This window comes from Corvus moneduloides, chromosome 6 (genome assembly GCF_009650955.1).
Source record: "Corvus moneduloides isolate bCorMon1 chromosome 6, bCorMon1.pri, whole genome shotgun sequence".
In the NCBI taxonomy this organism is placed as follows: domain Eukaryota; kingdom Metazoa; phylum Chordata; class Aves; order Passeriformes; family Corvidae; genus Corvus; species Corvus moneduloides.
This window is the reverse complement of record NC_045481.1, coordinates 56,245,460-56,264,337: the sequence shown is the minus strand read 5'-3', so window position 1 is coordinate 56,264,337 and position 18,878 is coordinate 56,245,460. Positions and strand designations below refer to the sequence as shown.

Genomic DNA, 18,878 nt, shown 5'->3' with positions numbered 1-18,878 from the left:
CCTTGTTGTGTTTTTAAACAACATAGTATGATTACAGGCAAGCTCCTAAAAGATGCAGAAAGGAAATAAAAACAACACTCCTATCTAAGATTATTAAGAACAAACCAACTTTTAAAGTTTCTGGTTTTTAACATTTTGCAGTAATTACTTTTTCATTCATTTGGCAACTACACCTGTATTAGAAAACTAAATGGTGGTACGGAAGTTCTCAGAAAATGCCTATACTGCTGTTAAAGTATCTCTGACGCATTTTGGCCTGTGCCAAGTAGGACTCATGTAAGCAGTTCCTGGGCACAGTTCAGGTGACTGACTGCTGGGAGCAATGTAAGTTACTTGGATCCAAATTCCCTCTTTTCTCAAGAGTGGTAGGGTTTAATCAACCTAGAACATTTGACTGCAGCTTCACTAAATGGTTTCACATACATTTAGATTCCCAATAAAAACAGTAAGGGAAGACAAGAACAGATGCTACACACAGAGAGTTCTGGCATTCTCCAGTGTATCATCTGTCAGGACACAAACACCTGACCATTTTCCTCCAGTTATTTCCTTATTTCAGCTGCAGGAAAACAAATACAATGCAGAGCCCACACTCAAGTGTATTCTACCAAGTGAACTGGCTTTGTAGTAATCCCCCTGTAGCCTCCTGACTGCAGGAATGCTGCTGTCCATATGCAGCGAGGTGCAAAACGACTGCACCGCGCGCAATAATCAGCACTTTTATTGTGGGGAAAAAAGACAATAATAAAGACAAAAAATAATAGAATACAAATAAATCCTTTATTTCTTTGCCTACTGTCTTTCAATATGAAACAAAACCTTCCACTATTTCAAAATTATAGCATATATGCTAAGAATTATATCAGCACTACAATTTTTGCATAAACTTAACTGGACGGCATGCTAAAACATGGTGTTTACGTCAAGTATTAATATTACGTATACTATTCTAAAAGAACAGAATTAAAAGAACAAAACCAGAATGAAATCCTAATCAGCAGGGCACACTCAGTCCCCAGCACATACAGAAGTTCCTTCACTGACTGGCAGGGTTTCTAAGGTGCCAGATATAAGCTGAACAGCACATCTGCTTACTCTCAAAACACACACCAGAGAACTATCTAATCTTTCTTTAACAAAATTGAAATAGAAATGGGTCTCAGAAAAACGATTGGTTCAGAATTTCATCCATTTTACTTTTAAACACTTTGCCATTGGTGATGACCAAGAGTCTACATGGGCTACTACTACTTTGATCCTTAGAATGTACTGCTTATTTCAGTGCAACCATTCAGGGAGTAAAGTTGGTAGAATTTGACCTGGTCTAAAACTGTATTAGCCCACTACTGCAAAAGGTTATAGGAAAGAATTCACTTCTGTTTACCTTGTGGGGTTTATCATTTCATATCAGAGCGTTTTCCATAAATAAGTCCCAACTGTAAATGTTCTGTTTAGTGCTACATGCAAAAGAGGATTTCTAGCACCTTGCCTCCACTCAATATCATTTTTCATTACCATACTCTGTATCAAAGCAAATGTTCTCAAAATATTCAAACGATCAATTAAATGAAAAGTTTATAAACGTAAGAAATATATCTGTTTAAGCAGCTTAGATGCATTTCCTTACAGAAAAGGTGTTGTCCTTTAAATATTCTCATTCATGTGGAAGACTGAGCTTGAAAGTTATGAAAGAAAGATAATATGCAAAATTACCTAAATGTAAGTCCAATAATTTAGTATATTTTCAACACATTTTTAGATCAGCTGCATTTTAGGAATAAATACAAGTTAAAAGTGAAGTAAGACAAAACACATTTTATGTTGCCTTTGATCTTTAACTTGTAGCCTTATCTCCCAGGTCAGAGGGCACATTATTCAATTTCACCATATTTTGTGTAAAACCACTGTAGCGTTGAAGATGACTTTCAGTACAAATGTCATGGTACTTAAAGCTAAACTGGACTCTAGTTTTTTGAGCTTCTTAATTAAAATCACAGTTTGTAATGGTCTGACAATATTATCTTTATTCTTTCCAGTTGAGCAGCAGCAGAATTTTCACAGCATTTATTCAATCAAGCCTAGCAATGTTTCTGTGGCTCACTCTTTCACTTCCTAAAACAGACAACAGGGTTCAGAGCCACTATGCTGTCACTCTGGGTAAATTTATTCCCTGTGTCAAAGGGAGTAAGCTGAATGGGATGAAATCTAAACTGTTCAGGGAAACTGATGTTAAGAACTAATTCTGAGGAGCAAAAAAGAGTGAGAGGAAAACCATCCTTTTTTTTGAAAACAAAACTAAGAACTGCTAGGAATTCTGTATTACTTTTTGAGATTATTATGCTAGATCCTGTTAGAATAAATAATTACATTATTCAAATGACAGTCTATAAAAAAGTCTTTAATCTATAAAGAGAACAAACGTACCAATTCTACTTTAATTCAGTGAGAAAAAAAATACCACACTGTCATCAGTAGCTATCACACTATAAAAACCTAAAAAACCTACTGTAAGATTTTCAGGTTTGAAGCGGATACCTCTTTCTGCTATTTGTAATAATTATCATATATCATTTAAGTATTAAAGTTGGTTAGTATTGCATTATACCCTAAGAAAACTCTTTTCATTAAAGCTCTTCCTTGGTTTTTCATTTGCTTCTATTATTTTCTTACCATTTCATTCAATTTCTTTTGTAAAGTGTATTTCGAAATCTGTAAAACAACAGAGAGTTATTAATTAAATGGTACTTAAATTTTTTCTGACAACAACCTGCATAATTAAGTATTGTTATACCTAGGATTTAGTTGCATTTGTTATTAATCCATCCAATACAGTAATACTGGTTTTGAATTAATGATGGCACAATTTCATTTATGACTAGATTCACATTACTTCATAATGTCACTTCAATATTTAAATTATGTAAAACCACTGTACACTGATTTTTTACCAGAGGAGTTTTGAAAAAATGCATAAATCCTTGTGTTTTCTGGCAGGTATCATAAAAATAATGTGCAAATGGACCACAGCCTGTAAACTAGACTCTCAGAAATAAACAGAGAAGAAGACAAAGCTAGAAATGAAAGTATTCCCTCAACTCCTGCAGGAAGAGAAGGGTGTTCCCTGTTGGAAAAAACCCAATAACATCTCATTAGATATTCTAAGTGGTAGCATATAAAGATATAATGTACCAATCTCACATGCTTTAATAATATAAGGCTGACATTAGGAGATATTAACACTATTTTAATACCCCATTGACAGAATATTTTGATTTGCATAATGCTTAAGTATAAGAGGGGAAAAAAAGAGTAATGTCAAAGAACCCAGAGTGTGCAAATCTTATACAGAAAATATTCTTCCTAGGAAAAACGTAGAGAACAATAATTTTAAGGTAGGGTTATGACCCTACAGAGAAGAACAGAGAACTGAATAAAAAATTCTTCACTCTTATATCAGGCTCACTTCCAAACAATTTCCCTCGGACCACGTGTCCACTGTGACCTCCTGCTTCCTCAAGCCACAGCAGAATTTCCTAGATCTGAACTATGCTGGGATATAAATGCTTCATCTGTGAACATTAAACATTTAAGATTTTTTTTTTTATTTGTGGTTTACCTTACAAAAGAAGGACCACTGGAATCTTTCATTACTCTTGCCGTCCACATATTATGTTCAGCAGACCATGGAGGAATGGATATCCTACATCACCTGTGCTATGCCAAGGTTTGAGCAAGGCAAACATCCTTACAGTTACTGCACAGAGGGCCAGACATGGAAATTAATTTCTTTTGCCCCAAAAATACATTCAGTGTTAACTAAGTGATTAAACAAACAGTCTGATACCAAGTAAATGCATTCCATTATAAGAGAATGTTAGTAAGAACCAAGAGAAGCTGCAAAATCATGGTAATAATCCATTGTAACCCTTTTGTTTTCAATAGAATTTTTATCCCACACAGTTTTGGATAGAAAAATAATTAGTTCCTGGTAACATCTGAAATCTGGCAATGCTAGTAATCCATTTTCAATATATCTGCATTGGTCTTAAGCCACAGATGATGTGTAAATACAGAAACCTCCCAGTGAGACAAAGGAAAGCGCCCAAAACCACAGGGAACACTGCGAGTTGCAGGCACAATGTGAATATTTATTTCTATTTAGGAGTCCAAAAGCAGGGATCCCAGACAGGTGAGAAGTAAGACAAGAATGGGAAGAAAAAGGAAGGCTGTGGAAATGAAAAGAAAGCACATTTCACACACTGTTTGGACTTTTGAGTCTTCTGGAGGAAAAGAACATTAGCCGGAAGGTTAACTTGAAGTAGTCTTGACACTGAAGACTGGAACAGAAACTCAGTGTTAGAAAGTGAGGTGTACACATCCCGGAGAGATTAAATAAGAAGGCTTTAAAGATCCTCTTAAAAACAACTATTTTCTTAATAGTAAAACACCTAAAACTGAAACACTTGCATTCCAAGAAAAGTTATTTTACAAAAACAATAGTTTACCTGTAATGCTCTTAAAGTTTCTTTCAATCCATCGATTTCTTTTTCTTTTGTTTCGACAGCAAGCTGGTATTTTCCCTTTCAACAAAAGCTGTACTTCAGGATTTGGGCAGAATAAATGCATTTACAACAAGAATTTATCAAAAAGAATGTTACAAAAACAAAGTGTTACTCTGCTGTGACAGAAAAATTCATTGGGGAAAAATTCAGTTAAATAATTTTAAAATGTAGATACATCTTGCTATAAAAAGAAAAGTGAAAACAAAATAATATCTTTTTACCACTTATGACTCTATTCATCAAGTCTTAAAATTGTCTGTTCTGGGAGAGACAAGCCTGAAAAAGGCAGAACTAAAACATTATTTATACCTTAACAAAGGTACTAGGTTTTAAAACCAAAGGTATCAGGTAAATCCATTTTCTTATCTGCAGTAGCAGGACCTTCGTAGAAACACTTGCTCAGCTTTTCTGCTCCACAAAGACTGAACTGTAATCTGTTATCACTAGAATCACTAAATACATGCAAGTACATTTTATATTTATATAAATATAAATATGTGTATGGGTATGCATATATACACACACATACAGAACTTGCACATGAGAAACTCAAAGGACTTCAGTAGAATTAAATCTGGTAAGAATCTCTGGCTGCAGTCAATCCAATGCAGACCAGAATCTAAATATCAGAGAATATGCCAGTGAACACAAATACATCCATTCAAACACCCCTGCACGTTCCAGTCATTCCAACATAGTGCTGGCTGTGCAATCTTCCAAAACTACCTCATGACTAATAGTACATATATTCTAAAATGGAGCAGAAACTGGTCTTTTAACTCTAGCTTAATTTATTCATTCAGTTACTTTGGTATAAAGTACTTAAAGTACTATTCAATTCAATGGAAATATTTAGAAGGAAAAATTAATCAGCATACAATTTAATTCTGAAGCTTTCATTCAAAATACAAATCAGAGACTACTAAGTGGGTATGTATGGACAAATGGAATGTCTTAACAAGAAAAAACTCCAAATACAATGAGAAAATTACTCAACCAGAAAATATAAAATAAATATAAATAAATATAAATGCAGCAAACGTAAGATTTACTTTGATATCCTTTCAAGCCATTTAACCAGTTTGAAAATTTCTATGCCAGTTCTTATGCCACATGCAGTATATTCATTTGCTCTAAACCACCAGGAAATTTAAATGAAACAATAGAGGCCACATGCGAACATTCACTGACTTCACTTTTTGAAACAGGTTCATTGTACACCAAATGTAAATCCTTCAGAGGAGGAAGTGGGCATTCATCCTGGCATAAAAACTTATGTAGCTAACAAAATCCACATAAATTCAGGCTAAAATTTATCTTTTTATTGTTTAGGTCAAGTACCTTAGGAAACCAGCTCAGCTAAATCAATAAAATCCCTATTAAAATCTGATTTCACTAAGGCAGTTAGAAATGTTATTTCTCACTACAACTTGGAAAGGTCAATTATCCCATTTATCCCAAGCCCCTAGAATGAAGTCAATTTTGTAAAGCTGCAATATGGAACTATCAAAGAACACTCTTTCCCCAACTGATTTTTAGCATAAGCAGTGACACTTCACAGGGGAAGTTCTATAGGTTTTGAACAAAAAACTAGAAGTAACAAAGTTATGAAGATACTTCTTTTGCAAAGGCCGTAGCAAGAAATAGAATTTAATTTAGAATATTAAGTTTATACTTAGGACATGTTTGATAAGTTTTATGCCATTATCATTTGCTTATGCTCTTCTTTGGATGACAAATAACAAATAATTATAGAGTACCTTTTCTTCTTCCATGGCAAACATCCTTGCCTGTAACTTGGTTGTCAGTCACATAAAAACACAGAACAAACAAAAAAATCAGAACAGCACATGGCATTAATATTATTCACGTAATTTAACAAGACATGGAGTTATATTGACCTGCATAGTGACCTTCCTGCTTTTTTTTAAACTATAGGAACTATAGTGTCACAAGAAGAAGTTTGTGAATGTCGAATGATTTTTTCAAGGAAGAAACCTAATTGCTTGTCAATTTCTTTTTTGTGTGACATGATTGTGATGCAGCATTAGTGACGAATTCTTCATCACCATGGGCAGCAGTTTCAGTTCCTGTGAATGTTCTCTGCAAGGTCTCTCAGCACTTGTGTTTGCTCATTATAACATGGAGAATAAAACGCAAGAGTGAAACACACTTTCAAATGTTGAGCCGGGTAATTTGTGTGGCAGATCTTTTGCCATGGTTTATGAATCTACCCTTGCAGAGGTCATGCTAACTTAGAGGGGAAAAACCAAACAAAGCAAAACAGAATAAGGAAAGTATTAGAAGAAGCGTTATCTTCTCTAGGAGGTTTTTGAAATATAAAAAGGAAAAATGCCAGGAGGAGTGGCATCTGGAAAGAACTGTCAAAATACAAGCATTGTGCTGTGGTCAGAAGAAAGGACATGATTTTTTTGAGCTGTATATTCTAACATTTCATATGCAATAGAAAAATATTTTCATACCAACTGATAACTTGCTATGATGCATCATATTTTAAAATCCCACAAAGTCAAAGGCTTTATTTCGTTACCTGTTTTTTAAAAGCTGCCATAGCTTCTTTATTTTGTTGTTGCAATGTGCCAGCCTGATGCTGCAGAGCCTCCTGCTCATGTGAAATAACAACAGTGTCAGTTAAGTATTATCTTAGAGCAAATCATATATAAAGTATTTCAAGAAAAATGCTGATTTCTTGTTAAATATTTTTAGAAAGACACAACTGACTAAAAAGCCCTGAAGACTAAAAAGACGCCTTTTTAAACTGGTAATTGTCTTTTCGGTAGGAGCTTCTCTTTAATTCTTAAGAGGAAACAATTCTCACCCCTGGAATACAGACCTTTTGCTAGAACTTCTGTAAGCAACTCTTACCCACCCCATCAGCCTGCAGCAGCAATCCACATCCACTGCCATCTTAAGACAGCACCTTGACACTGTTCCAGGTAGTTACAACAAAATTTTATTGTCCATTAAAAATATAATCCCATTTTAAAATAACTGTTATTCTGTTTATAGTTAAATTTTGGTCATTTAACAAGCTACCTGAAAGAGCTGAAGGAGGGCAGAAAAGACTAAGTGTAAGACAATAGTATGAGATTTTATCATCATCCTGCCTGGCTTTACTCTCATCCATAAAGACAAGAAAACGAGTGAAGAGGTACTTTTTTGTGTTATTATTTCATATCATAATCTCATAGGCTAATACTACACTCTGCAAGCTGGAAATCTCCATCATCTTTAAGCATCGTGCTTCTCTGTAAGATATTTCACCTCTACCATGGAATGTATGCATGGAAGACCAGGTTTTTTAAGTTCTGAACACTGAAATATATTAGGTAAAGGTAGTTAAGAGGCTCAACTGTCCTTGGATAGCTATCTCAAAATATGAGTGTTTAGCTTAGAAATATTAGTGTGAAGCAGGAAACAATTCAGTAATGACTGCACAAAAATAAATATAAATTGAGACTATTAAAAAGAATGAATGGGAGAAAATAAACCGAAAATCTGTTTCACACACAAGGAGTCTAATTGCTTCTCCTGCCTTAATAGGAATTGAGAGCTTTTTAAACATGAAGTCCATTCCAAAATTGCTGTTTTCTCCAGCAAGTTGGTGTTGGTTTCACATTGTACAAGCGAGAGCTCTTGCCTTTTGATAGAAGACAAGAATCCATGGAAGTAAGGTGTTCTATACTCATTTACTTATTAACTCATCCTAAGATAAGTAGAGAAAGTTTTTATTTGTGTGTAACGAACAATATACACTACATAAATGAATATTCAGAACTACATAAAAGTCTTGAGAAAGGTTTTTGTAAGGTTGTTCCTTAGCCCTGTGTTCAAGGCACAGGTTCTCCAGGGGATGACAGGCATGTGAAGTACCCTAGAGAGGCAGAGGCAGTACTGCAGGGACAGCAAACCAACTACTCCCAGTGCAGTATTCCTGCTCACTACAGAAATGAAATTTTATATCCATAGTACTGCCAAATTAAGATGGCACTACTTTAAAATACACAAATTCAAGCCAATATCATATAATAAATTATGTAGCTATCAGTCTGGTTTCATAAAACAGTCATCCTTTATACAATTTTATCACAGATGTAATGGAAAAAAATGCCAGTGCTGAAGTCTTTATAACATACCACTTTCTTGTACTGTATATTCCAGTGAGGTATTTTATTTTGAAAAAGACTGGGGAGTGTCTACAAATACTCATTTTCTAACAAGCCTCACATGCAAGACTATCAAATAAAATAATTATATTATTCCTGTCAGAAATTCAGGCTTGGAAGTAATTTTCCATATATGCCATGTATGTGTGGTGGAGGGAGACTGAAGAAAAAAGCAGGGTTTTTTTTTAAATATGAACAAAATCAGCTTTGATATTGTGATGTTCTGCAAGCATAATGAGTACACTCCCTAGATTTTAAGGAACATATTCTCCGGTTATTCAGTTTTCCCTGCTTGAGTGTATTTTTTCAAGAGCAGCAGCAGTATATTTATAAAATATAGGCAAATTGTAATTCTGTAACATGACTTAGCTGAAGTCATGTCTTTATTTCAATATTGTTAAATTTATGGTAAAATGAAATGAATGACAGAAATGTTGACTTAAAGGGAAATCTATGAAAGAAATGGAAAAACAGAACCTTTAACAAGCCAGAGGAAGATGTCTACTTACTGAACTACTATTGTGATCAATATGATTCTGAATTCAGAAACAATCAGGTAACAAATTCAATTTAAATGTCATACTTAGAATTTTCATCTTACTAGAGTCTCCAGGACTGGAAATTTGCATTAGCTTGTTCCTTTGAATTTCCAGAATATTTTCTCACATGAAGTTCCCAAAATCTACCACTCATTGTTTACATCAGCTTTGCTATGCATCAATGTTAAGTGCAAAATACAGGAATAGAGTTCACCTCACTACCTGTAAGTCCCACCCTTTTATGAGCGGTAAATTAAATTGCTGTTAAGGTCTTAGAATGGGTGGAAATCCTCCCTTTTGAACCCAGAATATTAAGAGCTGCAATGCTAGGTTAAGAAAAGCAAAGAAGGGTTACAACTTGAAAGCACTCTTGCTTTTACAAATATAAAATATTTCCTGTTTCTGTGTGCACATATATATCTTTCAAGAAAGAAAAGCACAGAGTTAGGATTATTAATTTAAGATGGTTAGGATGAACTCCAAGATGAAATAGTCTTCCTTTACAACTAAGATGTTAAATATCCCAAGATCAAGGATAGAGCTGAAATTATTGTTTTTTCTGTGATCGTAAAATATACAGAGTGAAGCCTTTTATCTTGTGACCTAGTGACAGGGGTCATAGGTTTGATTGTATTAAAGAAGGGAATGCATTTCCTAGGAAAGCATAACCTCAGGAGCCCTAACTCTGAGAAGAATGTTAGACTTATTTTACTGAATACTTCATTCTCAACATTTAAAAGCTGACACACTACTTCTGAGTGTGGATAACATACAAGTTAATGTTTAAAGCAACTTTTTGGAAAAATTGCCACTTCCAGAAGATTGCAAGTGAAGTGGTTTGCTGCACTGATATTTGCACTTGCCAAAGCCAAACATAATACAGAGAAGCTGCTACACAGCTTCCCCCACACTGATGTGTCAATATGCCTCATATTCAGCTAAATGTCTCATTGCTTCAATATTTCCACCTCTTTTGATGGAAGATTGCCAAGTCATGCTAAATATTATTATATTCTCTTGTTAAACACATTTCTAAGCTAGGCACAATCCAAATCAAAATAAAAGCTACAGATGTTCATAACTAAATTATAAGCTAGCACATTCAACTACTAGAAATAGAAATAGCTCTAAAAAGAGGAATTGTAACAAATCAAAATTTATATTAACATATTAAAATTAAATCTCAGCAGGTAAAACACTAAAATCATGTAGGAAAGTTACCTTCTGCCATTCAAGTTCCTGTTTCTCTATAACAATTTTATTTATTTGGTCTTCATAATTAGTTTCGGTTTCCTAGTTAAAAACAAACATAAAAAGCAAACATCAAAACACGTAGATGAAGAGAAATTCAGTAAGACGCAGAAGGGCCTCAAGAATCCACTGTAGTCAATGATACAGATAATCATAGTTAATGACTCAGAATCTTTGGGACAGCTTAAATATTCAGCTCAAAGCATTTGAATCTTTATTCTTTTTGACATCTCCTAGGACAACTAAAAACTTTGTGTCAGCAATTACTTCTGTTCTTATGGAAAAAGTGAAATATTTATCATTATCTTCTGTGCCACAAAGCCTTCTGACCTACCAAATAAAAAAATTGAAACAGAATCATGGGTAATCGACACATATTTTTGATAAGATGAGCTACAGGAAAATCTGAGAAGACCATTACTGAAGTCCAAAGTTTCCTCCATGATCCACAGAAGGTACTAATAGCAAGAAGGTTTGTTACCAATCCAGTTCTTGCAGAAGCACTTAGTCAAGAATCAAACTATTACTTTTGATAATAAATGAGAGTTACCTTCTGATAATCACAGTTGCTAAATAAATATTTATGACAACTTTCCTGAAATATTCTGGTATTAAAGTAAATTTTCCTAACAGGAATCAGCTTCCCTTTGGAGTCCAATTTCTATGAGCTCCGGCCTTCCTTCACAAATCCAATACTCAAAAAAAAGGAAGAACGAAAGGTTCCCCTATGAACAATCATGACTTCTTGCAAGAACAGTGTTCAAGCTTTTGATGCCTGTCATAAGCAACTCACCACTGTCCTGTTATTGCACATAGTCAAAATAATGAATATCCTTCAAAGACCTGGAAAGCTACACTAATGAGTCACTGAGCTTCAAAAGCTGCTTTCCTGCCTTGGCTCTGCACACTGATGGCCAGCTTGAAAAAGTGACTGCATTAAGTAAGCCTGACTTCTCTTTGATGAATCGCTGCACTAATAACATTTACTGAGGTCTTGTGCTGGACACACTCCAACAAGGCCCAAACTGACTGTATGAGGGTAGAAGAATACTCCCAATACTTGAACTGTGCATTTTGATAAATTATGCGCAAATTTATGCCCTTTTAAGTTCAACTTCACTACAGTTTAAATCCTGCAATCTTAATTCAAAATTCAAGTACTCTTTAAGTGACTCACACCTCAAAAGTTGGTTAGAAACTTTAGGAAACAGTCACAACTTGGGAAAAAAAGGCCATGAATCCCTTTAATGAAAAATAAAAGAAGGCCTCAAAAGGATCATTCTCTTAATACTGGGGTTTAAGTAAAATTCTACTGAATTGCAATACCATGAACAACTACAACTTGCCATGAGACAAAAAAGATATCACCTCTGGATGAAGCAATACCTTTCCTGACACACTGAAAGAACAAATGAAGGCTCTTTCTCCTTCCCAAGTGAAGAAGATAACACAAATTTTTTGGCTATAAAATATACTGCATCTTTAAGAAATGCAATTCTTTCTGCAGCCCAGTATGAATAAGAGTTCCAAGTTTTTGATTCAAGGATATCTACAACACTTCATCAATTGATGCAAAAGAGTTTTGTAGATTTTGCAACCCTTTCTCACTTAGTACAATATTTGATTCATAGTCCCACCATTTATCAATAGAAATAAAAGAGAAAAATATGTCCCAAGTGATTTAAAATAGTTTTTTGACATTGACATCTTTTATAGGGTTTTAGGTCAAAAACTGACTTCCTTGATTAGAAGACAGTTTACAGGCACACGTGTGGAGAGAAGCACACTTCTTTCCACAGGAGGCTACCCATAAGCATTTCAAAAGATTCTTGCAGGTTCTAAATACATGCCTCAGCAATCATGTGAATTTTACATACAAAATACTGAATATACATTTAAAATTAAGATTTGGCTCACAGAGAACTAGAGAAAACTTCTTTAGCTTTTGCTTCTCTCTTATGTACTGGTGGAATATAGATGGAGAAGAGACCTATTTCATATGACTTATGGTAAAAAACAACAAAAAAAGAGAACTTAAAAGATTATCAATGCTTCCCAGTTCTGCTTTAACAAGTAGTACTGCAGAGTGGCAATGACTTTTTTTCTGATACTATTCTATAAGTACTGAAGGAAAATACATTCCCCTGATATCCCTGGAGTGATAAAACCAAATGAGATTGACTTGGAGCTTTTTAAAAAGGTGTAATCCTCAACCATTTCTGCCATTAAGTAACAAATGCCATGAAAATTATATATTATTAGCAAAAGCATTGCTCAAAATTGTAAGAAATTGGCATTAAATTCCATTTTAAGCGAGCCCTTTGCTGTGAATACTTAAGAGGATAAGAACCAAAGTTCTAAGTGAACAACACTCCTCCAACTTACTCTCAAATTATAAAGGTGTACCTAGAAGCTATCAAAAATGTGTATGTATGTAACTACTGTTGAAAAAATAAACATCATAAATACTTAAACTGAGAATGACAATTACATGATAAAAATGTTCTCATGTGAAATCGCTAACAGTTATAAGCCTAATCCATCATTTTTACATCTTTCAAAGGACATTTATAGTTTACCCATTTTGAATTGAAAGCTTTTAAAACTTGTGGGAAACACTTTTTTTTTAGAAGTTCTATCAGCTGTTTAATAAGACAAAAACATTTTTGTTATACTTAGGAGAACCAGATTGTATATAACTCTGATGAGGGATCAAAAATCCACAAAACCTTAAAAGTGTTCATTTTTTATTAGATGCCTTAGGACTACATGGATTTAAGTGTTTTTATAAAAAAAGACGACCATAACAATAAAAGAGGAGTAATTTGATGGTTTATTTACTCGTTATAACCTTTAGAAAGTGTCAAGCCTTCTTTAAAGTGTTTGCTTCAGGCTGTAGTTTTACAAGATGGGCTGTGGATTGGTCAAGCCCCCTCGATTCTTGACCCTGAACAGATTTAGGAACAGAGTACAGCTGGCTCATGTCCAAGCAGCCAAAACTGCTGCTAGGTACTTTTATTATCTTTTTTGAACTTACAATCTCCCTCCTACAAAATTGCACATCCAATTCTCATGCAGGTCAAATAGTACTCACAGAAACTACACTTTCTGATTGTTTCAAACTATAATTAGAAATTCCTTCATGAACTAAGCAGACCAGTACAACTTTTAGTAGACCTCATGGATATTGTTCTTAAGCTTTGTTTCCAGGACAAGTATTAAAGGGAAAGAAGATATTTATCATAGCATTATTCTAACTTTTGCTCCTGATAAAAGATTGTAGGATTTTACTAGTTACTACAGTTAACAAACAACAACAGCAACCATATAGTTGGAATCTATTCTCAAAAACTTTCCTTTTTCAGAAGCAGACACACAGAAATGTATACCAACCACCGTTTTTCCTTTGGAAATTTTTCATTGGTCTGTCCTTGACTCCACTGCACAAGTTACAATTCCTTTATATTTAACTAAATCTCTTCCATCAGAATATATTCCTGGAAATGCCTGCATGGATACTTACAACACTCTCCTCTCCAACTGCAAGCAATCACTTCCTAATCAAAAGCAACATTATTTACTAACACAGAAATTATCATCTAATGCATGCCTTGCTGACTTGAAAAACAGTATCACAGGATGTCACAGTCATGAGATCTGTAAACTTCAGTGCTGCTTATTCCCTTGTATCCACATACTTACTTCTTTTCCTAATATTCAGCTGTCCTTGTTTCTGTGATTTTGCTAAAAAAATAGCCTCATTTATGCTTAGGTATAAAATCCAGTTAAAAGACTGTTAGGAAGAAAATGCATTCAGTTGACTGCAGAGCAAGACTGGCAGACATGGAACTAAGTGAAGGTGGTATCTGGCACAAAAGAATCCCTGGCCTGGTCAGTGCTTGATGAGTGGGGAAGCTAAACGGGAAAAAATAGAAGACAATCTAACTATTGGAGTGTGAAGTAATCCCTGTGGGGCAGGGGAAAGAGAAACATGATTTTTTGTAGATTTTAATTACTTACATATTCATATTATGTCAATTTCTATGGAGAACAAAGACCCTGTGAATAGCCAAAGGAATAAAGTGAAGCTGTATCAAGTAGAATCATTTAAGCAATGTATTCTTTGGAACAAACTTGCACAGCTATGAAGGACTGGGATTTCATCTGGAAGATGAAACAGATGAACAGTCACTTACTAGGAGCAACTCCTCCAAACTATTTTTGAGAGTTTAATCATGAAATGATGACATTAAGTAAGGATTGTATCAAGTCTCTCAAAACATCTTCATATTTAAGAATTTGGTTTTTATCTGTCTAGCTTCACACAGATAATTTCATCCACAAATTTATTTTTATTAATCTGAATTTATACTGCATCTTAACCAACCATTCCATGCAGTTTATTAAACTCAAAATACACAATAGGTCCTGTCCCAAAGAGTCTCCTGTTGAAGTGACAAGCAAGACCAAGAATGGGAAGAAAAACAGAAGCAAACAGAAGTAAAATAATCTCATTTGGGGTCAAGCCAGAGGTCAAAGACAAAATTGAGAGTAAAATCCACTGTACTGGCTCTAGTGCCTCCCTCAGGCTATCAGTCTACTGAACCTCACAGGCAACCTGGAAAGGAAGTGTGAAAAGTAGTAAGAAACCTGCAGAATTTCTACTTTTACTCCACTTTCTTATGGAGCAGATGACACAGTTTGTGTGTTTCATTCTTGTCCACAGAAAAATTTGCATGGTGCAAGACAAGCACTGTAATTCTCTAAGTTATCCCTGTATTTCAATCTATGCACTACCTTTCTCTCAGGGCTGATTAAAAATTTACAGAATAACCTCATGTTGATTGAATTTGTTAGAAATTCACAGCTAGAATGGGGAGAGGGTTTTTAAGGGGGATTTTAAAGCAAAAACATCCATACAAAGTTCTACTTAAAAAGATAAAAATGAATGGCACTAGGTATAAACCATATTAATCAATAACCCTTGCTTCTACAAAGTACTAATGTTTTATATTCCAAACTTCAAACATACTAAGCAAGCAGCCCGGAACTGATTATTAAATCAAACAAATCAAAAACACATTCCAGGACACCCTAAGATTTCAAATTGGCTGTCTGTAAAATGCTTACATTTTTACCTAAATTTCTAACTAAACACGTAAATATATATATATATATATATTTTTTTTTTTTTAGGGTAGGAAAGCACAGCTATTTTAGAAACTTAGGATCATGTCTTAACTGTGAAATTGGCTCTCAGCATTTGCATCAATTTTGAAACTAAGACCAACTTTAAGGCAAAAAACTACCCTTCTGAGGCAACGTTTACAAAATCACAGTCACAAACTCTTGTAGTACAGCAGACACAAAACAGGTATAAAAACCCAAAGAAAAATGCCAAAAGATGAAATTCCATGGCACTCTATGAACACTTTAGGCTCTGACCAAGTGCATTAAAAGTGCAATAATAGGTTAACAATGTAAATTCAGCTAAGCGGTCTTATAAAGAAAGTACACTCTGATTATTATAATAGAAGTTAAATTATTCAGTCTTTACTTTTAATACTGAAATACTTTGACTAGAATAAACATGTAACACAGGTCTGGGGATCACGCCATTGGGGCTTTAACAGTACTGCACCAATAAAGTACCATCATGCAGCCTTTCTCTTCTTTTTTTTTTTTTAATGGCAGTCATTCTTTTGTTTATGGCTTTTAAAGAGAGGATTATAGCATTTCACTTAGATCAAAATAAGCATAAATCAAGCATGTCATCAATACTAATATTTTAAAAGTAATAATACACATCTTTTGAACAGGTCAAAATCATCAGATGAAGAAAAATACACTTTAGGTCTTTCAATATACACAACAGTTCTGAAACACTAAGGGGAGAAATAGAAAAAAATGTTTACACACACACAATTGAAAAAGTAACCACAGAAAAATACAAGTGAAAAATTAACCACAAGAAAACAGAGCTGCCTTTCCCAGCACAGAACCAATTTTACCCTGGTACTACTACAAGATGATTCAACTCATTTCAAAAACAACCCCCCCACCCCCAATCCTCAATACACTATTGTTGTAGGGCTCTAGCTTAATAGTTTAACAATGTAAAAATGGTGAAATAAAGTGTATTTGGTTATCACTGTAGCTCTTTGCCCTCATAGGTAATTCTGAAGGCAGAAGTTAACAGCCAAAATCACCACTTTTCTGGCAAATGGCAAATCAATTATGAAATGAGAAAGACTTAGGGACTTGGCATATTTGGATTGTTCCTTTTCATTTTGTATCAAAGGCTGCTCTTAAAGAATAATGAAAGACAATAATTTAATGTAGATCATTTTCTCAATAGTCTGATTATCAACTCTAACAACTTCTTACATTGTTACAGAAAAACCAAATTCATTCCCATACAACCCTGTAGCCTTTGTGCTCTCTACAGGGAAATTTGTAATACACACAATACCTAAACCCATTATATTTTTAAATAAAACCCTGGTTGGCGAATCACTTAAAATTCAACATGAGGTTTAGCGACACTTATGCAGCATTTTCTATGATTACCAACAGAGAGACAGAAACAAGACAAAGACTAAATCCAATATAAAAAAATTTACCCTTCTTATACGAAGTTCTTCTATTGCCTCCAATAAACTTGTTTTAAAGTCTAACAATCGAATGGAAAGTAAAGTCTCTGAGGGACTTGGAAGAGTAGAGTCAAGTGCCTGTGCTTTAAAGTCTTCATCCATTCTTTGAGCTTCTTTCTGCAAAATAAAAACAGGCATTTCCTCTCCAGTTTATCTGTAAGAGAATACTCAAACTGCAAAACCTGCAAATATGGAGGCAGATTCTTTCTGCAAAGAGTGAAATTACTACTTATAGATACTATGCAATTACCAATATTTTCATTTTAAAGTAATGTGCAATACTGTAGAAAAAACCAAACAGATATCAGTAATTCACAATATTCCTTTGCTTCTCCTCTTTATTGTTGGCCTGGTTTTAATTTTAAGCAAAAGCTCGATGAGCAGACAGAAGCTCTACAGAAGTAGAGTTTTTTTCCCAGAGTCACTGCCCTGTACTCACATGAAGGTGCTGCAATGAGTACATTGTGCCATGAAAAAGTTGCCGTCTACATTTAAGATGTCAAAGATCACAAGACAGGCTCAATTTTAAAAGACATCTTTAGACTGAAATTAGGGACTTAAGGTAATTTTTGCAGTGTCTGCTTCTGAATTTTAACAAGAAAACTCTGATTCTCTTCCGACAAGATCCTGTATCAAGATGTTGTACTCTAAGCTAGCTACATAACTGTTGTCAAGCAAGGAGTTATGCTAACAGGAGACCCAGGTGTCTCTGTAAGGACAAAAGCAGGTTTGTTAGCAACACCAGAGGTGACTTCAACACTCAGCATTTTATTCACAAAAACATAACAACTGTACGTGTTTCATCTGTTTTTCCCAAATTATATCTTTTTAATCCTTGAGACTGAATTTTCAGCAGTGCACTAGAACACCCGATGCTATCCCTGCCAGAGACACCCCTCGTGTGTTTCTGCGCTAAGAATTACGGAGGCAGGGGTAGAGCACAGGAGTTATGACTGACCTGGCTGCTGCCACAGAACCTCTAGGAAGGAATTCCTGCAGAAAGAGCAGAGACCTGGTCTGTATCATGGGGCCATAACAACTACAAATCAGGGCTCACCACTTTTTCTTCTGTTGTCTAAATAAAACCCTAACACAGATCACATTTAAGCTGCTTGGTCACGGATAATAGATTGACTCCTTGCTTAGCTGCCCCACCACAAAAGTTAATCTGTTAGTAAAACAATGCTTTTGCTAAAACCAAAAAAATCAGGCTCATTTTTGTCTTTCATTTTAAAACATACGACTAATACTGAGCTGTTCAATATGAAGGATATAAATTCTTTGACAGTGTCAAAATGTGTATGTTTGAAGGACTTCTGAAGAGGCAGCAAATAAAGCCGGAATAAGAACCATGTACAAACATGCAGCACTTCAGGCAACAAATCCGTTGTGTCAATGTGCCAACATGAATCAGGCATTGTGCAGGCAACCTACAGACATTTTAGACTGAAGCTGTTTGGGGTTTTTTTTAAGTAGTACATTAGGATAAAAGCCCACTACTTATATTTTAGCCAAAGAACTTAGAATAAATGAAGTCCGACTCTCACAAAAGCACATTAAAATATTTTGTTTCTTTCACTCAGGTTTTCAAAATTGTTTCCTTACTGATACTTGTTGTACCACTACATGAAGAACTACCACAAACATCTGATATCAAGTATTGGGAGATGACCATAACTAAAAATC

At 34.6% G+C, this 18,878-nt stretch overlaps 1 protein-coding gene across 3 annotated transcripts in view; it reads right to left on the bottom strand.

Annotated features, from left to right (window-relative positions):
* The window catches only part of CCDC73 (coiled-coil domain containing 73), a 58,493-nt gene that overhangs the window by 30,552 nt on the left and 9,063 nt on the right, over positions 1–18,878 (bottom strand). For 2 of the 3 annotated variants that reach the window (XM_032112039.1, XM_032112038.1), the window contains exons 3-8: positions 17,163–17,309; positions 10,510–10,581; positions 7,114–7,185; positions 6,323–6,358; positions 4,506–4,580; positions 2,671–2,709 (exon numbers count right to left, since the gene is read on the bottom strand). In XM_032112039.1, the coding sequence (XP_031967930.1) occupies positions 2,671–2,709; positions 4,506–4,580; positions 6,323–6,358; positions 7,114–7,185; positions 10,510–10,581; positions 17,163–17,309 (441 nt within the window). The remainder of the gene's footprint in view (positions 1–2,670; positions 2,710–4,505; positions 4,581–6,322; positions 6,359–7,113; positions 7,186–10,509; positions 10,582–17,162; positions 17,310–18,878) is intronic. The other variant, XM_032112040.1, reaches the window with a different exon arrangement.